The sequence below is a fragment of the Conger conger genome, chromosome 4 (assembly GCF_963514075.1).
Source record: "Conger conger chromosome 4, fConCon1.1, whole genome shotgun sequence".
NCBI lineage: Eukaryota > Metazoa > Chordata > Actinopteri > Anguilliformes > Congridae > Conger > Conger conger.
In genome coordinates, this window is record NC_083763.1 from 9,828,439 (window position 1) to 9,855,234 (window position 26,796).

At 46.5% G+C, this 26,796-nt stretch overlaps 1 protein-coding gene across 1 annotated transcript in view; it reads left to right on the forward strand.

Moving 5' to 3' along the window:
* Positions 1 to 26,796, forward strand: part of yjefn3 (YjeF N-terminal domain containing 3) — a 52,203-nt gene that overhangs the window by 21,975 nt on the left and 3,432 nt on the right. Inside the window, exons 2-3 of the mRNA XM_061239693.1 lie at positions 13,892 to 14,000; positions 23,006 to 23,116. Of these exons, the coding sequence (XP_061095677.1) occupies positions 13,892 to 14,000; positions 23,006 to 23,116 (220 nt within the window). The remainder of the gene's footprint in view (positions 1 to 13,891; positions 14,001 to 23,005; positions 23,117 to 26,796) is intronic.

The window sequence follows — 26,796 nt, forward strand, 5'->3', positions numbered from 1 at the left end:
TCGACCTGGCCTCCTCCTGGCCTCCCCCTGGCCTCCTCCTCGCCTTTCCCGCTGTGTGACCTTCAGCTTCTCCCTTCTGTCCGACAGTCTTCTTCTCTTCTCCCGGGTCCTCCCGTGGTGCATTTAGCTGTTGTCCTGCTCCAGTCTCGTGGGTCAATGGCGTGTTTCAAAAGAAGCCGTTATTGAATAAGGTCGCGATGCTGACACCCAGCAGAGTCCGGGCAGAGGGTTTTAAGAAGGCACTCCGCTCTCCCCCCCCTTTCCCATACTCCATGATATGCGTACGCAGTGCAAACTGACTCTCCTCTCTCCAGAACAGATCTGTCACGGCGCATCCGTGGCAGAACTGTTGATAACTGTTTACATTGTCAGCAATAAGTAAGGCAGTCTCCCTGCGTTATTTTTATCCTGTATCCTGTTATGATTGGAAACGCGGGAATAAATTATATTCATGACAGCTCCGGGCCTTGAAATAATATTTTAAAGTGATGAAATTGATGACAGTCCTTATTAAACATCGCCATGGGAACTATTCACGAGGTAATAAGACAAGCCCTTTAATGCTTCTGGTCTGTAGGGGTTCTAAAGAATGCTGTGTTGCTTGTCAGATGGGCTTGCAGCCATGAGAAAGAGCACAAGAGTGCATTTCTGTTACAGGGAAGAGCTACAGTTGACCTTTTAATGCTGTCTTACTGCACGTCATGTGCTCTTATTCAGAATGCCTAAATGCCAGCCTCATGACCTGTGGATTTATACCACCACTAACTTTAACATCGAGAACAGTCTGGTTTGAGAATAGAAGTAGAACACTGCAACAAGTGTTTTTTGTCTTGTCATGACACTTAATGTATTTATTTCAAGTAGAAAATATTTGCTTGTTTTAAGTTACTGTTTGCTTGATAGGTGAAATATTCTTCACGGGTTTAAGTTGTATCTATTTGATCACTCTAGGACTTGGAACTGTACTTTCCTCTAGGGTCTTCAAGGACGTGTCCCTGGTTCTGAATGGCACTTTATTCTACGTCGCTCTGTATAAGAGCGTCTGCTAAATGACTGTAATGTAATGTAAAAATATTCTTACTCCATTGCCAAATCTTGAAATGGGTCAAACTGGATTGCCCCATTGGCAATATTTTTGTCTTATTCAGCAAAAAAGTAATAGAAGTAAGAATATAAGTGAATGTAAGACTAAAGGAGATTGAGATTGACTTATGTTTTGGGGTGTCTTCCATCTCCATCTCCGATGACGGGATGCAGATCTCCATCTCTGATGACGGGATGCAGATCTCCATCTCTGATGACGGGATGCAGATCTCCATCTCTGATGACAGGATGCAGATCTCCATCTCTGATGACGGGATGCAGATCTCCATCTCTGATGACGGGATGCAGATCTCCATCTCTGATGACAGGATGCAGATCTCCATCTCTGATGACAGGATGCAGATCTCCATCTCTGATGACAGGATGCAGTGCACGCAGAGCAGCCAATGATATCGATCTTGCAGCACAGATGGTATCGACAGAGAAGCAGCGGGTGAATTGAGCACTGCGAACACACTCATCCGCACACTGCTTGCCAGTACCCCCGGTCAAGCAGGACGTATTGATCCGCTTCGATAATCAATGCAGGCTCTGAACAGAATGTGTGATTTTTCGATGAGCTTTCTGATCCCTGAGCTCCGGTCCACATCCCTGTCCCCAGGTGGTCAGCGAATGATTTTCCTTCTCCTGGTCATTCCTCAAGCGTGACTTCTCTACGCAGGATGACTCATCGTTGACTGATGGCTGCATGGAGCCAGAGGACAGGCTGGATGGTTCAGCAGACACGGGGCCCACTGTCCCGGTGTTCCCCCTGCTTGGTCATTCTGAGGACACCGGACAGCAGGGGGTCACTGCCAATTGCTTATTTTTCACCTCTTTTATCTTCTACTTGCTGCTGACCCGGAAACCGATTGAGGTCTGCCATCTGTAAGGACATTCTAACTTGTTAACTTCAACTTCAACCAAATGCCAATAATGTAATAATGTAACTTCTAGCTCCTAGAAGGAACACTTAAGAACTCCCGATCCTTCCTTTCTTGTGAGGAAACGCGAGTGCGTCCTTTGAGGAAGTATTTTTTCTTAAAGCGTGGCTTATAAATTATCAACCTGTGGTTCCACCTGTGGCTCCCCATCTGCCATGTCTGTAACTACTGACATGGCTTTGAACTATCCTATCCTCCTGTACAGCCTCGCAGATTGGATCTGGAAATATGCCTCGTACATGACACATATCTCAGAGACTGTTTCGAAGACTGTGGGAAGGAATGACTTCACGGTATCGCTAATGTATGACACGCGTGTTTCAGTGCACTGTATGGCTCCTCTGTCTGCTGTGTCTGGAAGGCCAACCAGCGTATGAGTCACTACAATCGGCTGGTTGTGTGTTGTATGGACAGTAGGGTGTTTTCTGACACCGAAACAACAGGCTTTGTGTGTGGGGACGTTGTCTACGAATACCAATGCTCTCGGCAACGGCTATCGCGGAATTCTCCTTGGACGGCGTTTATTAATTCAGAATTTCTGCTGTGATCTCATCTCTCCCTCCCTCCCTCTTTCTCTCCTGATTTTGCGCTCCCACTCGTTGCTCTTTTGCTTCTTCCTCCTCCCTCGTTCATCTGAAACTTTTTCTTTTTTTTTCTCGCGCGGTAATGTGCGAGCGCTTGCCTCCGTGGCAACGGTGAATGAGTTATCCCGAGCGCTTGATTACGTCTGCGAGAATCTCCCCGTAGGAAACCGTAGGTGGGACGGCGGCATGGCTCGACTCGATAAATTAACGGGCGGACACTCATCCTTCAGTCCTGGCTGATTAGTCTGGGGACACTCAATCAGCTCCAACAACAGCATGACTCAGAATAATGTCAGCGATATCCCCACGGCGAGTGTGGCTATGTACGACGCAATCAGTTGGACTTCAGCGGGAGCGAAAGTGCTGTAAAGCCTCGTAAAAGTGGATCGTTCTCATTAAACGCGATAGGCTATACTTGGAAGGGAAACGCAGTCACATCGCCTTTGCGATTAGGGGACTGTCCTTCCGTGAGCCGTGAGCAGTTGGCTCAGCCATTTTAAAATAACTGTCGTCTGAGGGAGTAATCTTTCAGTTGATTTATTCTTTTGTCTCAGCAACTTCCAGCTCAGCCAGGCGGCGGTTTTAATTGGGCCTGAAGGAATGTTGCTGTACATCTTTCTTTATTCCTTTTCTTTCTCTCTTTCTCTTTCTCCCCCTCCTATATCCGCCGATTGAGGCTGCACCCCAAAGGGCTGCCTGCGTTTCCATGGTTTCCAGTATCCAGTGGTTTCCAGTATTATTATTCTTAACAACGGTGCTAATGATGCTCTTCCGCATTCGTAGAAACACTTAGGGAGAAACAGATGTATTTGTTGCCTGTTAAACAGACTTCCTTTTGTATGATTTTTCTGGAGAGGACGAGGCTTATGAGAGAAGACGGCACTTCAGATGTGAAGTGCGCGGCAGGCAAACAGATTGCTGAACTTAAAATTTGATTAAATCTAATTTTTACAGACAATGTCAGAAAGATGGTTTACAGAAAATGCAGGACGGATAGGAAAGACTAAATTTTAAACTCAAACTCAAAGAGATTAAAACTCAAACTGTAGCAAGAAAAACTGCCCTGGTGGAAATAAGTTGCAGGAGGAACGTACAGTTATCCAGAGCGACGTACAGTTGATTAGACTAAGCAGGAGACAATCCTCCCCTGGAGCAATGCAGGGTTAAGGGCCTTGCTCAAGGGCCCAACGGCTGTGCGGATCTTATTGTGGCTACACCGGGATTAGAACCACCCAGTGTGTCCCAGTCGTGTACCTTAACCACTACGCTACAGGCTGCTTGATTACGTCTGCAAGAATCTCCCTGTCTCCCTGTCTATCATCAACCCTGTTCCTGGAGATCTACCGTCCAGTAGGTTTTCACTCCAACCATAACAAAGCACACCTCACTCAACAGCTAGAGATCCTGTTGAGCTGCTAATTGGTAGAATCAGGTGTGCAAAATCTACCATATGCAGTGAAAACATACAGGATGGTAGATCTCCAGGAACAGGGTTGATGATAGACCAGCTTGGTGACCGTTGTTAAAGTAGGGCTTTCAAATTGGGAAATACAGGTAAAATGCATATCTTTTTGGATTGACAAAAATCAGCAAGTCTTTCCTGAGAGACTCTTTTGAGTCTGATTATGTACCTGGTACATGTAGTTAATCAGTTGAAGTCACATATTCTTAATAATACCCTCTGTCACCACTGTCCATAAGATGAAGTTTGTTCTATCACCAGCGGGGTGCAGGAGGGATTGTGTGCTTAGAGAAGCTGTGCGGACAGCCAGTGGTGTCGGGTCCTTTCAGAGAGCCTCATAATCACAGCGAGAGGCTCTCAAACACATAGACTTACCCACACTTTCATCTGAGGTCAGGGAGAGCTGGAGACGAGCATTCAATCTGGGAGAAAATGGGCCGAACACCTCGCGCCAACTGGGTTACTCTGACACTTGTGTTCACTGGTGGTTAAGAGGGTGCAAAAGTCCTTGAATTCTGAAGCAAAGAGACACAGGTCTGTAATTCATTTATCAATTTCCCTCTTCAGAGTTAAAAAAATAGTTTTTTATGGAGGTTATACTCAAATAACTGGCTGTATATGGGAGGGGGGAGAGAAAAAGAAAAGAAAAAGAGGAAAAAAAAGCATAAATGCAGTTAAATCTTCCGCACATTTTATCCTCAACCCAGCTTCTGGTCATCGTGTGGCAGGCCTGAGAAGGCTTTACAAAGTTAGCCAGCTGTGCAGGAGGCTTAATGCAATTTTCAGACGCTGTGGACACAAATCCCCTCGTTCCGACCCCAAGTGGATCTGAATGAACATCATTCATTTGGTCACCGGTCTCGGAAACAGCGGGGGAAGAAGGCTTGAGCTGCCGGTCCCTCCCACCTGCCGTCTGGAGGTGGGCCGCAGGTCCTGAACATCATCACTCACAGGGGTAAACAAGATGGAGGACGGTTGGTGAAGGGCCATTGTTTATTGTGCCGTTTGGCCCTTTCTTCGTCGCAGCTGCGGACAATGCGGTTGGACTCCGTTCGGATCGACGGTGTCGATTACTTCCTCTTGTGAAATTGCGTTCGTTCAAGCTTGACATTGCTGCCAACGTTTACAGAGAAATACAGGAATCCCTTTAATAAATGGCAGTGTTTTCCCATACATTATTCACACCAAGATGTTAAAAATAGTACACTGAATATGCCATTTCTTAATACGTAGTGTACTTGAAGTTAAAATAGGCATACTTAAAGTATACTGAAGTGTACTATTTGTTTTACATGGGTCCTCAGCATGGGTTCCCTTGATTATTTTGTGGCCAGTGGAGGAGGGGCCCCCTCTATAGCTATACAAGTTCCTACTGAGATTTCTTGCCTTTGTTGAGTAATTTCTTTTCACCCCAACTGCTTGCTTTCTGGGGGCCTAGTTTTCAGATCTAGTTTTTTGTCAAATATCCTTTTCCATTTCCACCATAAAGCAGCTTTGTGATAGTGCCTCTAAAAGCAGTATACAATTATTAGTGACTTGAAAGCTTATGAATTCTAAGTTAATAATCGCCCTATATACAATCAAAAACCCGGAACAGTCAAGTCAATACGAGTATAGAAAGAGTTAAAAAACTACAAGTTAATTGCAATTTCAATGTGTTACTATTCCTTGAAACTGGAGTATGACAAACCGATCAATGTAGAGAAATGGAAGGTAAAAGTTCTTCCTCGCAATCTTTGTGCTTCCGCAGCCAATGAAATGCGCTCGGCTGCCCCAGACGACCTCCTGACCACAGCTCCTTTGGCTTTTAATCCTTTTAATCCATACTAAGCCCTCCTGCCCGCCGGCCTCTCTCTGCGTCGCCCTCTCGCGCCGATCTTTGCGCTCTGCGCTCCGTTATTGATGTCTGAATGCGGCGCTCTTCCTCTCTCCCGGCCTCCTTCACCTCCCGCCGGTGTGCCGGTCGACCTTGCAGCCGCCCGCTGAGCGGTCGGCCATTTTGCACCTGCTGTCGGCTTTTATGACTTCAAGAGTCTGTCGAGAAATCGGTGCGGCTGGCTGCCAGCGCCTCTCTAAGCGTTTTGTTCTGCTGCGCGAGTATCCGACTTCAATTTGATTCAATTTTATTAGTATAGGTTTTTTTTTTTTTTTTTTTTACAGAAGACTGTCAAAAAGAATCTTTACGGAGTAACAGAAGGGCAAACGCCAGCCATCAACCCCCAAATAGCAAACACACACACACACACACACGCACAGACACACACACAGACACAGACACACAGACACACAGACACACACAGACACACAGACACACAGACACACACAGGTAAAAAAAAACTCCCCCAATAGGAAGAAATCTCGGGAGGAACCGGCTATAGAGGGGGAGCCCATCCTCTGGCCAACAAGATGAGAATGGGGGAAAAAGGTAGAATGGATATAACAGAAATGCATCTTCACAAAGAAATCTACAGTAAATCTACTGTAATCAGATGACCGTGATTCAATGCCCTGTGATGGTGTGCATTTACTGCGGTGAAACCCCTCCTTTAGGTACACAAATGAACATGTGAAAAACCCTGAATTGGCTGGCCAAGGGTGGAGCTGAATCACAGCCTCATCTTTCTGTATTGAGCACACTGGAGTACAAATGAGCGCTGGGCTCATGTTAAGATGTAAGATATCTCAGATTAAGGGTCTTGGCTTTTTATCATGATGGATAAGGTTAGGATAAGTCTAGGGAAAACATAATCCTAGACCAGATCCCATACTCTTGATATTCCTTATTAACACATGGACCGGTGCTCCATGCACAATCCAACTGAGATACCTGGCTTTCCGTCCTTATGGAATACCAGTTCTGGACCGTGAGCTTACTAATGAACTTGTAATTAACTTATAATTAACTCTCTGTGGTGTTAGTACGATTGGAATCAAATTAAAATGGTTGTTGCTAAACTACTTATTGGACACTACTTGTGATCCATTAAAAAAAAAATTGCTACAAGTGACAAATTCTAATTTTGTATTCTTCCAGAATTATCTGGTGAACCTTGAAATAAAGGCAGTGCTCAGTGTGCAATCTAATTAAAAGCTTGGTGCTGTGTTCTATGTCCCTGCCGTTCTGCCTGCTGTCAAGTGTAATTAAACTATCCCACCTAATTGGTGTAAAGTGGAAATGACAGACGACAAAAAAAACCCAGAATACCAGGTGAAATATCATTTATTTGATTATCTCAAGGGTCCACTCTTGAGGGAATTTGCTCATTGAACAGAATTATTGTAACTGAAGCTTAATCGGGCCAGGGGAGTGATGGATGATGGAAACAGAACCGGCCAGATTCCCCCCTCCTTCCCCCCCCCCTCCGTCCCTTTTCTTCTGAGCCTAATGAGTCTGTGACGCTGGACAGCGCTCGACTTTATCTGAGCGTGAATGGCACTCCACACATCAGGATGCCGCGCCCTGGGCTCCCTTGAGTGGCAGTTGGACAAGTGCTGGAAATGCCGTTATTTAGCTGTCTTAAGAGCTGGGTAATTACCGCAAACTTGCATAGAAAAGAGGGTTTATGGCGAGACTCCGGATTTAGGGGCTGTTTAGCTAATTATCACTTGCGGGAAGGAGGAGATGTCATGTGGTCGCTCTCAGTGTTCAGGGCTCTCCGGAAAGCCGTAAGAAATATTTTCATGCCATATATCCCAGCACTGTGCGTGGCTCTGGCACGAACGATAAACCCATCGATATGTGCATGTGCGTGTCTTCCTCTGTGTGTGTGTACATCTGTGTACATGTGTGTTCCTGTGTGTGTGCCTGCATGTGTGTTTATGTGCCTGTGCTTGCGTGCGTGTTCCTGTGTGTACGTGCCTGTGTGCGCATGTTCCTGTGTGTGTGTGCATGTGTGTACGTGCCTGTGCTTGTGTGTGTGTTCCTCTGTGTGCATTTGTATGTGCATGCGTGTGTGTTCCTCTGTGTGTGTGTGTTTTGCACAGGAGAGCAGCAGCAGTCCCTCAGGGTTAGTTTGCAGGGTGCAGTCCTGTGCACTGAGACGTCTCAGTAAACAGGCTCATTAAGAGATGTGATTACAGGCACAGGGTGCGATGTGCAGCCCAGGGGGGTGGGGGCGTCACACGGGGAAATTAATGAGAAGTTTCGGGAGGGGGGAGGGAAGGGGGGGGGGTCTTCCCTGCTCGTCGCCGTTGTTTGCTGCAACAGATGTTGGCCTGCACGGCCCCTGGGTTGTGTTTTCAACAATATGGCGCTCCTCTGTCCGCTCGACTCCAGGCTGGCACCGAACCTGGAGGAATTTAGCCTCTAGACAGAGTAGGCCCAGCAAAGGCCTTTGTTTGACGGTGGGGCCTGTATCTGGCTTCATCCAGCTCTGCGGGGCACCCATCCATCATCCACACCAGCCTGTAAGAGCCACGCGGGAACCTTTGTGTGAGGGTTCTGTGCTAGCCCAGCGCTAGATCTGCTAGCACGAAATGTTCTCACAACGCTGCTGCAACATCGCGGCAATATTATCGCATTGAATGAATGTGGCAAGGTTCTGCGTCGAATATCATCTGATACCGTCCAATGTCAAAGGTTGACGCGGTAGGGTAAGTTTCATTTGAAATATCAGAGCATCAGGGTAGAAAACTTGCATACCACTAAAAATCCAAGAGGAGTCAATAAAGTTTTAAAAGAGCTGAGCGAACAAAATTATCTTTTATTTTAGTGTAGCATTGTGCTACCCCAGTACAAAAATGACAAGACAGTAATTGTTTCGGTCAAAGGCCCTTCCTCAGTACTACAAAACAAAGTGAAATGTAAACAGGCTGAACACAAACGCTTTCTTAATGTCAGGACATTGACTACACACATAATGACAGGTTGCAGCTCTGTGCGTAATCACTGATTATTGTACAAAGAACTCGTAATACCCATGATCGAGATGAGCTTGCGTATTGAACGATATGTAAAACATAATGGCATTAAGTCAATAAATATGTTTTTCCCGATGGTTAAGCATGCGTAGCCTAATCACTTTTCCCAACAGTCTAAATTACAAGGGCTCGTGCATGAACAGACTTTTCTGTGCAGAACCAGATCTCCCAGAGAGGATCATGGGCCATCTCAGGCCACAGGGTCCCAGAGCCCTCCTTTATCCTTGCCACTGACAAGGGGCACTTCTTTTGCACCACAATGCTTAAATAAAATGAAGTATTTTTTTGCTAGGTTTGTGAAAAAAATGTTGTGTTGGCTGGGAGTACGCACACACACACACACACTCCACACACACACACACACACACTCCACACACACACGCACACACACACACACTCCACACACAGACTTCACACGCACACTCCACGAAAACACAGACTCCACACACACACACACATGCACACTCCATGCACACACACACACACACACACCCACACACACATTCTCCACACACACTCATTCACACACACACACTCACGCACGCACACACAGACACACACTCACTCACTCCACACACACACACTCTCTCACACACGCACACAGACACACTCACTCCACACACACACACACACTCTCTCACACACACACACTCACACACACGCACAGATGGATAGATTCATATTGCCCAATGTAGCGAGTGGTATCATGGATTTTCAGGGAGGTGGTTGGCCTGGTGATCCCGCAGGTTAAATTTAAAAGAGCAAGATCATATCCTTAAGTTAAAACCTGTGGGCGATTTGAAATTAACATTTTAAAAAATCATGAACAATTGCATTTGTCATTCTGTCACTGCAAAACCTGGGAAAAAATGTATTGTGTAAATTATGCATGCAAGCTGTAGCGACTTCTACCCACTACTGGCAAATAACAAAAGACATGCTGTATGCTACAGTAAAGCGCTAAAAATAAACCTGAGGTGAGGAAGTACCAGCTCGTCCTCATCGAAGGTGAAGCTTATGCGATGTAAAATGATCTCTTTTTGCTTTATTATTATTATAAATAGCGTTTGTTTTTCATTAATACTGGTTACCTGGGTACCTTGCCCGATGTCCATTCTGCTGGGATGGGCTCACAAAGAAGGATTGCAAAATGTATTGAATACTATGCTCTTCTAAGATCTGTGTCGTGATAGGAGTTCTCTGGTGGTATATGAATTTGGTTTTCGACAAGCATTTGAGGGATCCACCAACACACACACATAAACATGAACACACACATACGTTGGAGCTTGAGATACGTGTTTCATGAGTTTCCCCTTGATCGATGTTTACCGTAAGCGATGTGCTGACCCACGTGCTATTCATTAATTTCTTGGTTGCCTTGGCAACACGCTATGAAGATTATGTCGTTGACCTGGATGGCCGAGTAATCTGTGTCCCATGGTCTCTGGTCAGACTCGAGCTAAAGGCCAAACAATTATCTCCTCCCCGATTCCTTTCTGTTTCCGCTAGAAGCCTTGAGACATCAGTTTGAATAAAGCCAATCGGGATGAAATGAAGTCCTTACTGTGCGCAAAGTGCAGCTCAGAGACCGACTGTCCAATTACTTTTGGTCCCCTAAAATGGGGAGGACCGTGTATAAAAACGGATTCAATTCCTACACGGATCACCCGACGTGGATGTAAATGCCCGTAACTTCAACGCGACAGTCTGCACTTTGACCCCGTATTCACCGTTTCATTTCAAATAATCCAACGTGCTGGAGTACGGAGTGAAAAAGAACAGAAAATTGTACCAACCGTCCAAATACTTTCGGACTGCACTGCATATGCCCGAGACAGAATCGGATTAAGCCTGGCTCAGTAGGCGCAGTCAGTTTAATGAAGGGCTGGGCAGGAAGGCCGGTATCGCTCTCCGCATCTCCTGCCAACTTGTGCTCGTTTATCTAACTAGCCCTGACATATGCGTGTTCTCGCACTTCAGCCAAGCCGCATGATAAGCTCCCGAAAAGCTGGCTGTTCCCACATTCCTGTCAAAACACTGCGCTGAAACATTGCCCATGTCCAAACATCGTACACCTGGGGGAAATGAGGACTGGCACACTCAATGGCTCTCCAGGAATGGATTTGCCCATCCCTTGCTTCAAAGGATTGTTTTTTAAGACGGTTCAGCAAACAGTTTTAGCTGAGCTCACCCCATTGTTACAAAAACTGATGTGCTCATCCAATATGTCACTTCATATTTTACTTTATTTTCGTAACCAGGAGGGTCAGCTGAGAACTGGCTTTTTCCCGTGATGCCCTGGGGAATCTAAATGGATATGAGCAAGGGATTGTGTAGTCAGGAGAAACTACACTACGGGGCTCAATAAAGCATACATTGTAAATGTAGGAGATGGGTAGCAGGGCAGGGCACTGATTCCCAGAGAAAAATGACTGAGTTAGCTGGATAACTGCACCGAGCTGTTCCAGGTTTTACTCAGTTGGTAACTAACTCAGAAATCTTGTTCATGAAACTGATGAACAGGCATTATTTTTATTTATTTATTAATGTTATTATTTTTTGTAGGATTTTGGCCAATAAGCCAGTGATTCAGGACTTCACTACAACACGGATTAACCTGGTGCTAGGGGAGCCGGCACCTAAAATCAGGTGCCATCTAAAATACCATACTTATTTTTTACTTAGTAGTTCATTGAATTCTTGAATGTTGAATGTTGAACATATAACCTTTAACAACCAGTTAAATATGTTGTAACCCTTTATAGATTGCCTTTATGTTTGGCCTTACTATCATATCAAAACACGTGTGTCCGTTTATCTCTATTAAATGTCAGCAAGGTACCCAAATTAACATGAAAAAGCAGCACAGCAGTGCATAAAGAATCCACAAGGTGTCTCTGGTGTAATAACAGATGCCTCACAAGAAGGTCTTGAATTTGTTAGAAGCTAATACATTTGGAACTGCCCTTTAGCTACAAGACATGCCGTATTATATAACATCACCTTCAGGCACATACTAAGAAGACAATCGCTTTTCAAAGATGTGTTTTGGGTCCATCTCATTAACTCATTTCCGATTCTTTCCCTCGATCAAATACCTCAAATCCAGAACAATCCTCTTATCCTAAAGTCCAACTCCATTCAAATTGCATTGCTTTTTGTTTTAATGTCTTTTTAATGGGAAATTACGTCTTGTACAATCTTCTCAAAATGTAAAATGTGCCCAATAGAAGAATAAAGAGAATTATGTCTTTTTGTACCAAAATGGGACCAATTTTGGCCAATATCAAGTGTTCAAAAATGTTGTTGGCTTGTTCATTTGTTTTTGCCTATTTTAAGTGCTGCCTTAAACACAATCAAACTATCCAGAATATATTGTTCAAGTCATGATGGCCTTGCTTATCTAGTATGAAAAATGTTTCAGAGAAAGCTAATCCTGTCAGCGGCTTCACATTCTTCAACTAATTTACACTCAGAATTCCTGACATTCTTACAGTTCACCCATTTTTCCAAAGTGTGTGATTCCAACCCACTCCAGGTGTAACAGCATAATTCACCTTGATATGACATGAGTGTGATACGTTACTTCACCCCGGTTAGTTCACACTCTGAGGTGTTCGTCACTCATCCTTGCGTGTGAGCCCTGAAACGGAGGTTCCAGTTGCATCACATGTCAGGCATTTGGCAGACAGTCTTATTGAGGGCAACATACCACTTCCACAGCTTTAGCATTTTTACACGGTATCCAATCATATCGCTGGATGTGTACTGAACCATTTCAGGTTAAGCCCCTATCTCGAGGGTACAACAGTGTCTGGGAATCAAACCTACAACCTTTTGGTTATCAGCCTTATTTCCTAAGGTGGAAATCCAGGGGTCAGAAAGTACACAAGTCCTGCCCTGTGTTTCTTCCACCCATGAACTGCAGCCGACTGATTTCACTAATTAGTCCTAAGGTACCTCCTGACTCAAGAATTGTGCTAATTAGCAAATCCAGGTTATTAAAAAATATACCGGGGAGGACATGTACTTTCTGAACCTGGATTTTTACACCTCTGTCCCTAACCATTATCCGGTACTACGCCGCCGCCCCCAGTTCTCAGGCCGTGCCCCGTTCATGTGGCTCTGCCGTCTGCCCTCAGCCCTGGAGACTCGGGGAGCTAAAAACAGAGAACGGGGCTCAAAGAAGACCGGAACAGAACCAGCTGCTATGTGAGGAATGAGAAGCAGCTCTGAAGCAACACGCTCCAAAATGGCCGCCCCTGGTCGCTATGCAACTCACACCTCTGTCCTCACAACACCTGGCTGTGTCACAATCTCGAAACAATTCTGCGGTCAACACCAGGGGGGGTATGTCACAGAGCGGGATTACTGAGTGAGCTGGACTAGTTCACAGAGTTTAAAAAGAGAGAGAGATAAGTTTAAACCCCAGGACAGCTGTTTATACTTCAGTCCGTGATCCAGGTTTGGGAGGGCTCTGGGTTTTACGCAGTGAACTTCTCCAGCTAGCTGCGTAATCCTGCTTTGTCATACACCCCCCAAGAGGATCCTGTCAAAGCACAAGCTTTCTTCTGTAGAACGTAATTATTTTTTTTAAAGGATTTTTCACACTGCTCACCTATCCGCATCTGCTGGCACCCCAGAGTGCCACGGTACACCATTTTAAAAAGCGCTGCCGTAACAAGCTGAGCCACCCCACGTATGCGCTTTCAATCTATTTCTATGCGATCTTGACCTCTGCGTACACTTAGCTAGCTGCAGCAGGCAGCGCAACGTGAGTCACAATGCAGTGAAGTGACTCCAGTGTGAAGAATTGTTGAAAACGCGCCCACACAGAGTTGCGGGCGCATACGTTTCTGACACGTTTCTCCGTAACCTTGGTCTCCCCCCTGCAGTAAGGCAGACGCGGCAGCCATACAGACAGAACTGCTGAAGGACTACCGCTTCGGACAGCAGCAGCTCATCGAGATCTGGGGTCACGCCTGCGCCATCGCCATCGCCAAGGTCTGTGCCCTTTCCTATTGGCCAGAGGTGGGGAGGTGAGAGCTGTGCTTGTTTCCTATTGGCCTGAGGTGGGGAGGTGAGAGCTGTGCCTGTTTCCTATTGGCCTGAGGTGGGGAGGTGAGAGCTGTGCCTGTTTCCTATTGGCCTGAGGTGGGGAGGTGAGAGCTGTGCCTGTTTCCTATTGGCCTGAGGTGGGGAGGTGAGAGCTGTGCCTGTTTCCTATTGGCCTGAGGTGGGGAGGTGAGAGCTGTGCCTGTTTCCTATTGGCCAGAGGTGGGGAGGTGAGAGCTGTGCCTGTTTCCTATTGGCCAGAGGTGGGGAATGAGGGTTGTGCTTGTTTCCTATTGGCCTGAGGTGGGGAGGTGAGAGCTGTGCCTGTTTCCTATTGGCCAGAGGTGGAGAATGAGGGTTATGCTTGTTTCCTATTGGCCTGAGGTGGGGAATGAGGGTTGTGCTTGTTTCCTATTGGCCTGAGGTGGGGAGGTGAGAGCTGTGCCTGTTTCCTATTGGCCAGAGGTGGGGAATGAGGGTTATGCTTGTTTCCTATTGGCTAGAGGTGGGGAATGAGGGTTATGCTTGTTTCCTATTGGCTAGAGGTGGAGAATGAGAGCTGTGCCTGTTTCCTATTGGCCTGAGGTTGGCAACAAGGGCCATACCTGTTTCTGGCTTCCAAGCCAACTTCTGGCCTTAATTGCTTAATTAGCCCTAACATTTATGCAATCTTGCATTTTAGCTACATTTCTCAATAAATGAATGAATGAATGAATGAAAGCCAAAAGCCCTATTCAGACAGACTATTTTCTCCAATTTTGTGTATCATAGATCCAGTAATATGAATCCTGTCCGAATCAACCATATCTGTGTTTTTCACACACCGCCTCGGTTAAAATAAAAAAATGTGGGAAACTAATCCCATCCGAATAGGGGTAAAGACTGCTTTTGTGTCCCTATATGAAAGGCTTTACTGTCGTCTAAACTACGATAGGAACACTGTTAGCCAATTAGCTCATTTAGCGAGGGTAATTGGTGGAAACGAAAGCCTAGCCGGATACACACCAGGCCTCCAGGACCGGAAATTAGCCACCCCTGCTCATATGCGCTGAGGCCCCAACGATGTTATCTCCCCACATTTTATCTCTTCCTCTCCGGCTCCCTCTCCATCTCCGTCAGACCCCTACCACTCCCTCCCCTCTCGTTTTACGGTTGTCAGAGCAGGGACACATACGTGGATCTCGTCCGACCGTTTAAAATAAAAAACATAACGAATAAAACAGTCATAACAGCAGCTCCAGAGAATCGTAAAATCGGCAGCACATTTTAACAGAATTTGTTAACGATGTAGAAATGGTCTGATGGAGTGACCTGGTTCACTGATGGAATCCTGTCGGCAAATGGAAACATTACATCACCCTGTACGGGTGAAGGCCAAGCTCCGTTCTCCCCCCCGGACAGACTTACAGTACAGGGTAAACGGTTAGCATTTATATAGCGCCTTTATCCAAAGCGCTGTACAATTGATGCTTCTCATTCACCCATTCATACACACACTCACACACCAACGGTGATTGGCTGCCATGCAAGGCGCCGACCAGCTCGTCAGGAGCATTTGGGGGTTAGGTGTCTTGCTCAGGGACACTTCGACACAGCCCGGGCGGGGGATTGAACCGGCAACCCTCCGACTGCCAGACGACTGCTCTTACTGTCTGAGCCATGTCGCCCCACATGTCCCCCCATGTCGCCCCCCATTGGGTGCGTCCCAATACCTGAACAAATGCATCCTCCTTTCCTCCAGTCATCTCCTCCCCCCTCCTGGGTAGGAGACGAGGAGGTAGTTGTTGAGGAAAGGAGGATATATTTCGTGACCTTAGAATGACAAGATTCTATCTGCATTGTGAGTGGTTTTGAGACATTGAGCTTCATAGATTAGAAGAAGTGAATGGGCTCCAAACAGATACTTTTCCATTTTTTTCATACTTTTTAATGAACAGTATTTTTGTGTAAAACTATAAACAATATATTTATGGCGCTCATTTTCATCAAAAATGTCAGTTAGAACCTTGTAATTCTAAGGTCTCGATTTTTCGGAGTGAGCCCACGCAGTACTTGTAGCTGTCTGCCTTGAGTCGCGCTGAGGATTATGGGTAAAGCTGCTTCTGACACCTGTGGCCGGTAATGCTTGATTAACCCGAGAGCTGGTTTTGAGCCTGTGTGAATTCTCAATGGGCACTTGATGATTATGATATCACAGTTTTACATTCCTGAGCATAGCACTGAGGTTCTCTACTTTATTAAATCACTCTGGATTCGCTAAGCGTCTGCTTAGCGAATGTAATTTAATGTAAATTCTGCATTTCAGCAATGAACCGTGCATGCCATCAAATAATTAAAAAATGCACCATTTGTTTAAAATGACTGTAAAGGTAAATCCCTGAATGGACTCTGAATTGTTATTGGTTATTATGGTATGTATTAAGCATTAGAAAAACCAAATGCATTGCAATATTGACTTATATCAGTCTAAGCGTTTCCATTTATTCCTATGTGGGGATTAAATGGGTGAAGTTCGATTTATTACCAGACTCTGAGCAATTAGGTCCAGATCATTTATGACTAGTCTCATTGAATATCTCCTCCCATAGTTTCATGAAATTTGTATATAGAGATTTTTAGAGAGATGTGTGGTGTGCACTATATGCTGGTGCAGTCGTGTAACACAAAACGGCGGCCTGTAGCGTAGTGGTTAAGGTAAATGACTGGGACACGCAAGGTCGGTGGTTCTAATTCCGGTGTAGCCACAATAAGATCCGCACAGCCGTTGGGCCCTTGAGCAAGGCCCTTAACCCTGCATTGCTCCAGGGGAGGATTGTCTCCTGCTTAGTCTCATCAACTGTACGTCGCTCTGGATAAGAGTGTCTGCCAAAATGCCAATAATGAAAATGCCCAGGGTTGGAATCCTGACTGGGGCCTGTCTGTGTGGAGTTTTAATTTAGCTATTTTTCACCTCTTTCAGCTCAAGGCCTCTATCAACCTCTTCCTGTGTCCCTCCTTCTCCAACACAATGGACTTGTGGGTGGTGTATTTTGGGAGGAGCTGAGGAGGGAGGTGGGGTGGTCAGGTATTCCAGACCACGCCCATACAATCCTGACATTGTTTTCAGTGCAGGGTTTATGTCTGACTTGAAATGTGTGTTATTGCAGTTATTTACATTGCTTTGAATGGATATTTGGTGGATGTGTAGTGGATACATCCCTCTGTGACAATTTACGATTATTACCAGCCCCTTTACAGTCACTTTAAATTATTCTTGCCATTGTGCCGTATAACCATCCAAAGCTAAATTATGAAGCCATATTACATTTCAGGTTACTTCTATGATTACAGATGGAAGATTATGCTCCCAGTCAGCATCGAAATTGCACATATCAATAACAAGCATCATAACAACGATGATTCACAGGCTTTTGTTGCATGGGTATTGTGGAATTGCCATTGATTGCCATCTGCATGGACCTCGGAATTGGAACATAACGCTAAAGTTACAGTATATCGCAATTTCACGTAATTGCAATGCGGAGTAATGCAAAGCGCGTTGCCAAACCGTGTATTTCACCGAGTTGCATTGTGACGGCCAGCTGGATGGATGTAATAGAAGCGGTGTAAATCCCCCAGTGCTGGTGTGCCAAAGTCCCACACCCTGGAGACTGATTCTCACGTTGTTTTGATGTCTGTTTTCATTTGCAGCTGCTGATAACAGACAAAGTGCCTTTAGCGCCATGACAAGTAAACAGGCCTACCCCTCCGATTATGTCAGAAATCTCTCACCTGTGGAGCCTGTCTCCCTCACTGTTCCTCTGCTAATCTACGGTGGGCGTTAGCCGCTGGCTCGGCGTTGCTGCAGCGATGTAGCCGACATGGTGCTGATGCTCTTACATCAATCATGTGTGAAGAAGGAGTTGGGGTGGGGGGGTTTGGGCGGAGGTGTCGTCTCGATGGGAACGTGGGACGCACCACTAATTAGCAGAGCCGCTGGGGAGGCGCGTCCGCGGGGACCCTATTAGCTGCCCGTCGTCGCTCCGGGTAAACACCGCGATCGCGCTCCGGCATCTGGACGGGACCACAGTCACACGCTGGGATCCCTGGCAAGACGCCGAAAAAACAACATTCCTTCAGCGAGCGCGCGGAGCTGAGCCGCGGCCGGCTCGTATACACCTGCCAAACGCAGCGTACGCTGGCACGGCAACGCAGAGGATTCCGCTGTCTCGTTCGTTTTTTCCTCTTTTTCTGAAATGAGGTGGTTGTTTTTGCCTCAAATGGGCATACGCCCCCGCCTATGTATCAATTAGGGACTCTCTGCTCGAATTAAAGTTAAGCCGTTTCCACCGGGGAGGCCAGACATGGTTTTTCAATTTGGCACTCAGAGCGGTTGGGGATACCAGTGCTTAACAGTGAGAGACACGATTAAAGTATGCCTTTAAAGACACGCCGTACGCAGCTCTCTTTAAAAAGAAACCGGATTCTCTGGCGGTTCCTCAGCCGCTGGCTGTGATCACGCGCAGCCTTTTCACGCAGGGTGAAAGCGCGCCTCCTGAAAAAGCACCGATGCATGTTCCCTGTCTGACTTGTGATCTGTCACGTAAATTTCAACTATCATTTTAACTTCGGTGTCTGGAACTGGAATTTTCTCGAAAACGAAATATATTCATGAAAAATAAGCCAAAATAGCAGTGTTCCAAGCACTCAATTTGAATGGCTGCACAATAATTTCTTGGTGAGTTCAACTGAGCTATTATTAATCTTCATCTTATCTCATAGGAACATTACTTATAAGTTCTGATGCGATGGCACCTTCTTCACTCAGAAAGACCCCATTATAAGTAATATAATTGCGGTCTTCTTGCAGAATGGAACTGTGAACTGAGGTTATAACACCACTACTGGTGGAACTTGCTCGTGGTCCCAGAAGCAATCTGTTAATGAGAGTTATGTTTTTCACCCTGGAAACTCAGTGTTTTCTTCAGAATATTAGAATATTATTGCAGTACCCTCCGCTGTTGGCATCTTTAATATAACTGCTGTGTGTTGTGTAATTGTCTTTCCACTGATCATTGTCAGACGCTGGAGCTAAACCAAACTGCTCAAGTGCAATGAAAATGGAAGTTGTTATGGCACTTTTTTTCTGCCTCAAATACAGTGTAATGCTATACGATCACTGGCTTCATTCACAGCTTTTCGGCCTCAGCGTTTCGTGACTGACACCTTGGCTACATTAGCGAGAGAAAGCACTCCGCACTCGCCTACCGGAAGCACGCCCTTTGACCCCGGCAGTCAGCCAGCACAGTGTGTGGAAATAATAGTGTCAGTCAAACTAATGAAATGTGAAACGGTGTCAGTTATTGTATGTTCCACCTGAACTGCGGGAGGCAGGATAAGATGGGCTATCCAGGGAGACGTTAGCCACCCGGCCAACGGCACGCATCGCAGCCTGCCTAGCAGTTCGCGCACGCGATGGAAAGTGCGTTATTTAAAGAGGACGTCCTGCTGTGAGGGCGCCGGTATTTTTTCCCATCCTGTCAGGGTTTATTTTGATAAGTTTGTGCTTTTAAAAAGAGACGGGGATGCCATCCCCCCCCCCCCCTGGCGGCGGGTGGCTCCCGCTGGGAATGGAGCGGTTGACGGTGATGGAGAGCTGGGCCCCTGAAGCTGGAGGGCGAGGCTATGCTACGAGCAGCTAATCGCTAATGCTGCCTCCCACCCCTAATGTCTCTCTGTCTGACCACCCCTCTCTCTATCCTCATCCATCTCTGTCTCTCTCTTTCTCTCTCTCTCTCGCTCTCTCTCTCTCTCCTTCCCTTCTTTTAGTATTATTTAACTTTTTTGGTGTACCTCAATATTGGTGGTTTAAAAGTTAAGTCTCTCTCGAAGAAGAAGAAGAAGAAGAAAGTAACATAAATCAACACACAATGTAATAAATGTGAAGTTTTTGCATTACACCTTTAATATACACCAGTACACACATTTCCACAGGTGCGAGTTGATGTGACTTTAAAATGTAGTTTTGAGTGACTTGCCAAAGGCCCAATGCGGTGCGAAGCATCAGTTTTTGCAAAAACGCTTTATGCGCTGCTTTAGGGCCACATCCATCCATGGGCCACACAATTCATGTTTGAAATTGCTTTTAGGGAAGTCATTTTAATTGTGAAGTATTTGCAAGCCTGAATAGGTTCTTTGATGCTATTGTCCTTGTCCGTTTTCCCCCATCCGGGATTGCCGCCAGCATCTGCCCCTCTCCCTGGTTTGCTTGTGGTTGCTTCCGCCAAAATCCCCCAGCCACTGAAATCCTTGAGTCGGTAGGTAGCTGAGAAAATCCATTAGATATGCCACCACAGATGGCTGGAAGGAACACAGTATTCCTCCAGCAGAGCCTCACTGCCCCTTTCCACTCTAATACCAGCACAACGGTTCAGTGTGAGGAATATGTCACCACCCGTGTGAAGTAAACAGAGTTACAAGGAAAAGCCGACGCCTTCACCATTCATTATACAAAAGTGACCCTCCCAAGTGCATCCGGCTAAATCATCACTGTGACTGGGCATCCCATGGGGAGGTGCGAAATTGACCGTGGTGACCTTCCCCCCAGCAAGAGGCAGCGTTCCAGGCAACAGGGTGCCCCCCCTCCCCCCTCAATCCCCCACCACCCTGCACCTACACCTCACTTCACATTAGCGATGCACCTGCAGCCAGCAAACGCCATCTGTGTGAATGTGACCTCCTGGACAGCGGCCATGCAGGTGGACGGCAGAACGGAAGGCTAAGGCTGGCTGTGCACTCAGAGGATACGCGCTTTACTGCCTGTGTTTTTAACCCGACTGAGGATATGCGCTTTAGTGCCTGTGTCTCTAACCCGACAGAGGATGTATGTGTTAGTGTGTGTGGTTCTGAACCGATTGGGGATGCATGCGTTCGTGTATGTGGTTCTGAACCGATTTGAGGATGTCTGCGTTAGTGTGTGTGGGTTCTGAACCGACTGGGGATGTCTGCGTTAGTGTGTGTGTTCCTGAACCGATAGAGGATGCATGTGTTAGTGTGTGTGGTTCCAAAACGACTGAGGATGTCTACGTTGGTGTGTGTGGTTCTGAACCGATTGGGGATGTCTGCGTTGGTGTGTGTGGTTCTGAACCCACTGAGGATGCATGCGTTGACTGCATGTTCTTCCAAACCGATCTAAGATGTTCCTGCAAATGCTTTGGCCTACAAGTACAACTGTGCATTCCAGGATACCAGCACATATAGGGGACAAACTGCGCTATAAAGATACTTACAGTTCAGCATAAATACAAAATACAGAAATGAACCAAGGCGAATGTGAACTAAAATCAGTCCAAACTAATTTGCCACGGTTTATGCACAGATGCTCAAAGAGACACAGTAACAGATGGCAGGACTCTTTTTTTCGTCCAATTTTCATGCCCTGTGTGTTTTCTTCCTGATTTGGCTCTGATAATTGTACTTATCTAGTTACCGCTGTGCCACCTACACCCACGCGTGTGCTGTACCTCCGACGCTCCTGTGAGCCAGCGATGATCTCCCTCCCCGCAGGTCACATGGTTTTGCAGCAGGGCGACTTGGACCAATCGGGGGTGACGCGTGTCTCTCAGTAATGAGGACTGTCACTTGTAACCGGAGGAATCCTGGTGGACTTCATCACCCACAATACCTTCTTACTAATGAAGACTGTTACGTACTGCCAGTTCAGACTCAAAGTCATAGTGTCTGATTTACTAAGACTTTTTAGCACCCGCAAAACCAATAATGTGTTGTGTTATTAGCTGTGCATATGCTAAAAGGTTTTGCACCTGTAAATCAGACCAGTAGTTGGCTAACCACAGAGCCAACTACTATTATTTCTAAAACATGCAGTACAGTTATTTCACAAATTAAACCATATTTTAGATGCTGCCCTCAAACCGATTCCAGCACCAGAATCACTTTGACATTAGTTATTCTTTCCATGACATCTGTTGTTTGTGGAGGGGTGAGGTTTGGACGAAGCTTGGCCTAAGTGATTTATTTTTGCGTGTTTGTGAAGATGGGAGCAGTAAAGCTGCTTCGCTGCCTTTGTAGCTTAGCACGTTAGCGTAATTCCTGGAGCCCTAAGAATAGCGTGCCTATGGAAACCGACAGTGCTGCCAATGGAGTAGCTATGTGTGCAGGATGCCTGGGCAGAATTAAGCATTTTTCAGTGTGGTCATGTTTTATTTCTTTTGCAGGTGATATTTTATTGCTTTGACATGCCAATTTTATTGAAATATATCTCTCTAAATACCACCCCCCCTTCCCCCCCTCAGTTTCTCTCCGTACCCTTAGAGGTAACACCTGTCTGCATTTTTGTTGTTTGTTTATGAATGCTTCTTTTATTTGGGTGGGGAGGGTTGTTTGTTGTGTCAGCTTTTAGCTCCCTTAGTCTTTTGTTTTGTCTGGGCTCTGGGAGAGTCCTTCGAGGTTTCAGATCATAGACACAAATAAAGGGACCTTAAAGGACTGAAATCTCTCTGAACCTCTCTCTCTCCCTCCCTTTCTCTCTGCCTTTCCCTCTCTCTCCCCCTTCTCTCTCTCTCTCCCTCTCTCCTTCTCTCTCTCTCTCTGCCTCTCTCCTTCCCTCTCTCCCTCTTTCCCTCTCTCTCTGCCTCTCTCCTTCCCTCTCTCTCTCTCTGCCTCTCCTTCCCTCTCCCTCCCTCCCTCTCCCTCTCTCTCTCCTTCCCTCTCTCTCCCTCTCCCCCCTTCTCTCTCTCCCTCTCTTTCTCCCTCTCTCCTTCCCTCTCTCTCTGCCTCTCTCCTTCCCTCTCCCTCTCTCCCTCTCTCTCTGCCTCTCTCCTTCTCTCTCCCTCTCTCCCTCTCTTTCTCCCTCTCTCCTTCCCTCTCTCTCTCTGCCTCTCTCCTTCCCTCTCCCTCTCCCTCTCTCCCTCTCTCCTTCCCTCTCTTTCTCTCTCCCTCCCTCTCCCTCGCAGGCCTTTCCGCTGAGCGCTCTGAGTAAGAAGCAGCCCACGGTCCTGGTGGTGTGCGGTCCGGAGCAGAACGGCTCCATCGGGCTGGTGTGCGCCAGGCACCTGCGTATCTTCGTAAGTAACGCCGGGCGCGGAGCGAGGCCGCGGCGGCGCCGGCCGGCTACAGGAAACGCACACAGCTCCAGTGACAGCATGCAGCGGGGGCCTGTCACTCCGCCGTCAGTCAATCAGGAGAAAAACACTACTACTGCCAGCCTGAGAGCGTGTATAAATATCTGTAGCGAGGCAGGAAATGTGTGTGTGTTTGTGTGTGTGTGTGTGTGTGTGTGCGCGCATGAGTGCATTCTCTGTATCACATCTTTCTGCAGGCTGCAAGAAAGTTCAAAGTTTGGTATGGTCACTCCTTGTCGAGCCCATGGTATAATAAAGGTAGTTTTTAGTGCATGACATCACAAGATAGATTTGTATGTCTGGTAAATGTGCGTTGTTGAAGTCTTAATGAGCTTTCTTAGTGTTACCCCGTGATCAGTGTGGCAGAGCGAATTTTGCAGCTTGTGATTAGAGACTCTGCACATTGTGTAGTTTGTTGCACTTCAGTACACAAACAATTTAAATTAGCATTTAAAATGCTACAGTGTAAATGTGATCTCAATCATGAATTCTAAAATGAACTAAGCATCAAAAAGGTGGTAGCACTGACAGCTGTGTGGCTAATTGTTTGTCATTCTTTGAGGTTTTTATTGATGTAATTTGTCATCATTCACTATACAGAGAACAAAAGCTCCCGGTAACAATGGTGCCAGTAGCACATATGTGGTAAACAGGGCCCTATTCCACAGAGCAGGATTACTGAGTTAGTCGGATAACTTCACAAATAAAAACCTTTACTTCAGTCCATGCTCCAGATTTGGGTGTGGCCTGGATTTTACTCAGTGCAGTTATCTGGCTAACTCAGTAATCCTGCTTTGTGGATTTTTACTCAGTGCAGATATCTGGCTAACTCAGTAATCCTGCTTTGTGGATTTTTACTCAGTGCAGATATCTGGCTAACTCAGTAATCCTGCTTTGTGGAACAGGCCCCCAGTCCAGTCTACAGTACACATTTAGGGCATGTGAGGTGGACAGTGACCAGACCTCATAACCCTCGTGACTGCTTCTGGTGGCTACAGATCTATCGCAGACTTACAGTATAACGTACGATAACAGACATTACAGCTCATTCAACCGACATTCTGCAGACGGGGCTTTGCGTTTTGGAAGGCAGCGTTTTATTGCTAAAACAGCGCAGCCAGTAAGTATGAAACACATGCTAAAAACCTTCAAATGAACGTGAGCCGCATGACTTTGCCATATGGACTTCAGATGCAAGATTTATGGGTGATTTAGATCTTTTATTGAAATCTTTTTCTTTTTTTTCTGTAAAGTTGGTGGAATATTGTCTTCCAGCCATGCCATTCCGGCTGCTTGTGAACTGGAACCTCATTATGCCGTGTGTATCAGACCACGGAGGTGTTTTAATGCACATTTTCACCCAATAAGAGAGTCCTAACTAAGAAATAACCCACTGGAAAGTCTCATTACTCTTTTTTGTATGAACGGCAGGGTTCCTTAAAATGTACGGCACCCTGCTGAAAAAAAACAGCTCAAGCTAGGTAGGTAATCTCGGCCTGTAGCGTAGTGGTTAAGGTACATCACTGGGTCGGTGGTTCCATTCCCAGTCTAGCCACAATGAGATCCACACAGCAGTTGGGCCCTTGAGCAAGGCCCTTAACCCTGCATTGCTCCAGGGGAGAACTGTCTCCTTCTTAGTCTAATCAACTGTACATCGCTCTGGCTTATGACGTGACCACGTTTCCAGCTGTAATAAATCAGCGTTTTCTACCCATCGAATTACCGTCGTCAAAAAAAGCTTTCATTTTTGCCACACTAAACGACGTCATATCGACCTCGTCCGACGTTGATTCGACAACTAAACGACATCGGAATCTTTGGTTGGGATTGTAATTTGGAGGGCAGAGGAGCTCCGAGCCTTAGCTCTCGTTCTGCAGACCGAGGGGAGGCGGAGATTGAGTCGGTTGTGGTCGGCGGTCGAGCGTGGCTGATTTTAACACGGGGTTTACTCATCCGTGTTCGTTTCTTGGCTTCCGCGTCTGTGTCCTTGGCAGTTGGCACCCCCATGCGTGCTGCTTCCCCGCTGTCCTGTTCTGCTCTGCGCTTTAAATAACCAAACAAACAAAGCATCGGGCTCGGCCGGAGCGAAATGTCCCGCAGCCAGGGCTGAACTTTCGGCCGCACGGAGCGAATGCCTTCGGGCGTCCTGGTGACAGCTCCCACTGTCTGCCCCGCCGGCTCTGCTGTTTGGGAAGACAAAAACGCCTCGCGTTGCTCCCTTTGTCTGGGATGTGGCTGTAACAATAAAAATGTCTGCACACTGAGAAATGAAGTGACGGAATAGGTAGTTTTTTTTCCTCTCGAGCATAAGGAATTTCACTGAAACTACAGTGATGTTCTCTTTGGGTGCAAATGAGTACGTTTTCCGAGCAAAAAGGGTAAAAATGAGTTATATGTATATTGCTGGCTAGGGGTACAATTTTATGTACATGTAGGGTATTGCCATAGGTTGTACATGCATTTGTACCTTTTTAGACAGTTTCCGTACCTTTATTTCTGGGTGTGTGGAAAGCTGAGGGCCATATCATTACATTACATTATTGGCATTTGGCAGACGCTCTTATCCAGAGCGACGTACAACAAAGTGCATACCCATAACCAGGGATAAGTTCGCTGAAAGACCCTAGAGGTAAGTACAATTTCAACTGCTACCTGTACAACAAAGATAAGGACAAGGGCCAATTTTTTTTTTTTTTTTTTTTTTTTGAACAAACAAACAAACAGAGCAAAAGTCACCAAAGTTAACTATCCAAACACTGCTTACCTAGCCAACTAAAATACTGATACACAAGTCACAGAGACAACAATTAAGGTTCACAGGGAGGTAGGGAGGGATGGGGAGAGGTGCTGTTTGAAGAGGTGTGTCTTCAGCTTGCGCTTGAAGGTGGGGAGGGATTCTATAGTTCTGACCTCAACGGGGAGTTCGTTCCACCACCGTGGAGCCAGAACAGACAGTAGTCGTGAGCGTGAGGTGGAGGTTCTGAGAGGGGGAGGTGCCAAGCGGCCTGTGGAGGCTGAACGAAGAGGTCTGGCAGGGGTGTAGGGTCTGATGATTTTTTGCAGATAAGCTGGGGAAGACCCTTTAACTGCTTGGAAGGCTAGCACCAATGTTTTGAATTTGATGCGAGCCATGACAGGCAGCCAGTGGAGGGAAGTAAGCAGGGGGGTGACGTGTGAGTATTTGGGAAGGTTGAAGACCAGACGAGCTGCTGCATTCTGGATGAGTTGGAGGGGTCTGATGGCAGACGCTGGGAGGCCAGCCAAGAGGGAATTGCAGTAGTCCAGGCGGGACAGAACCATCGCTTGGACCAGGAGCTGGGTCGAGTAGGGGGTGAGAAAGGGGCGGATTCTCCGTATGTTGTATAGGAAGAACCTGCAAGACCGGGTCACCGCCGCAATGTTCTCGGAAAGGGACAGTCTGCTGTCCATCACCACGCCGAGGTTCCTTGCACTGGGTGACGGCGTGAGTGTGGTATCCCCGAGGGAAATGGAGAGATCCAGATAGATATCACATCTATTCTATGGTATCTTGTTAAAACATCTGTGGGTTGTGAATTTACTTAACCCTTACTTAACCCTCAGCTCAGCCTCTGCCTGTTGGTTAAAGATCATAGTTCATAAAC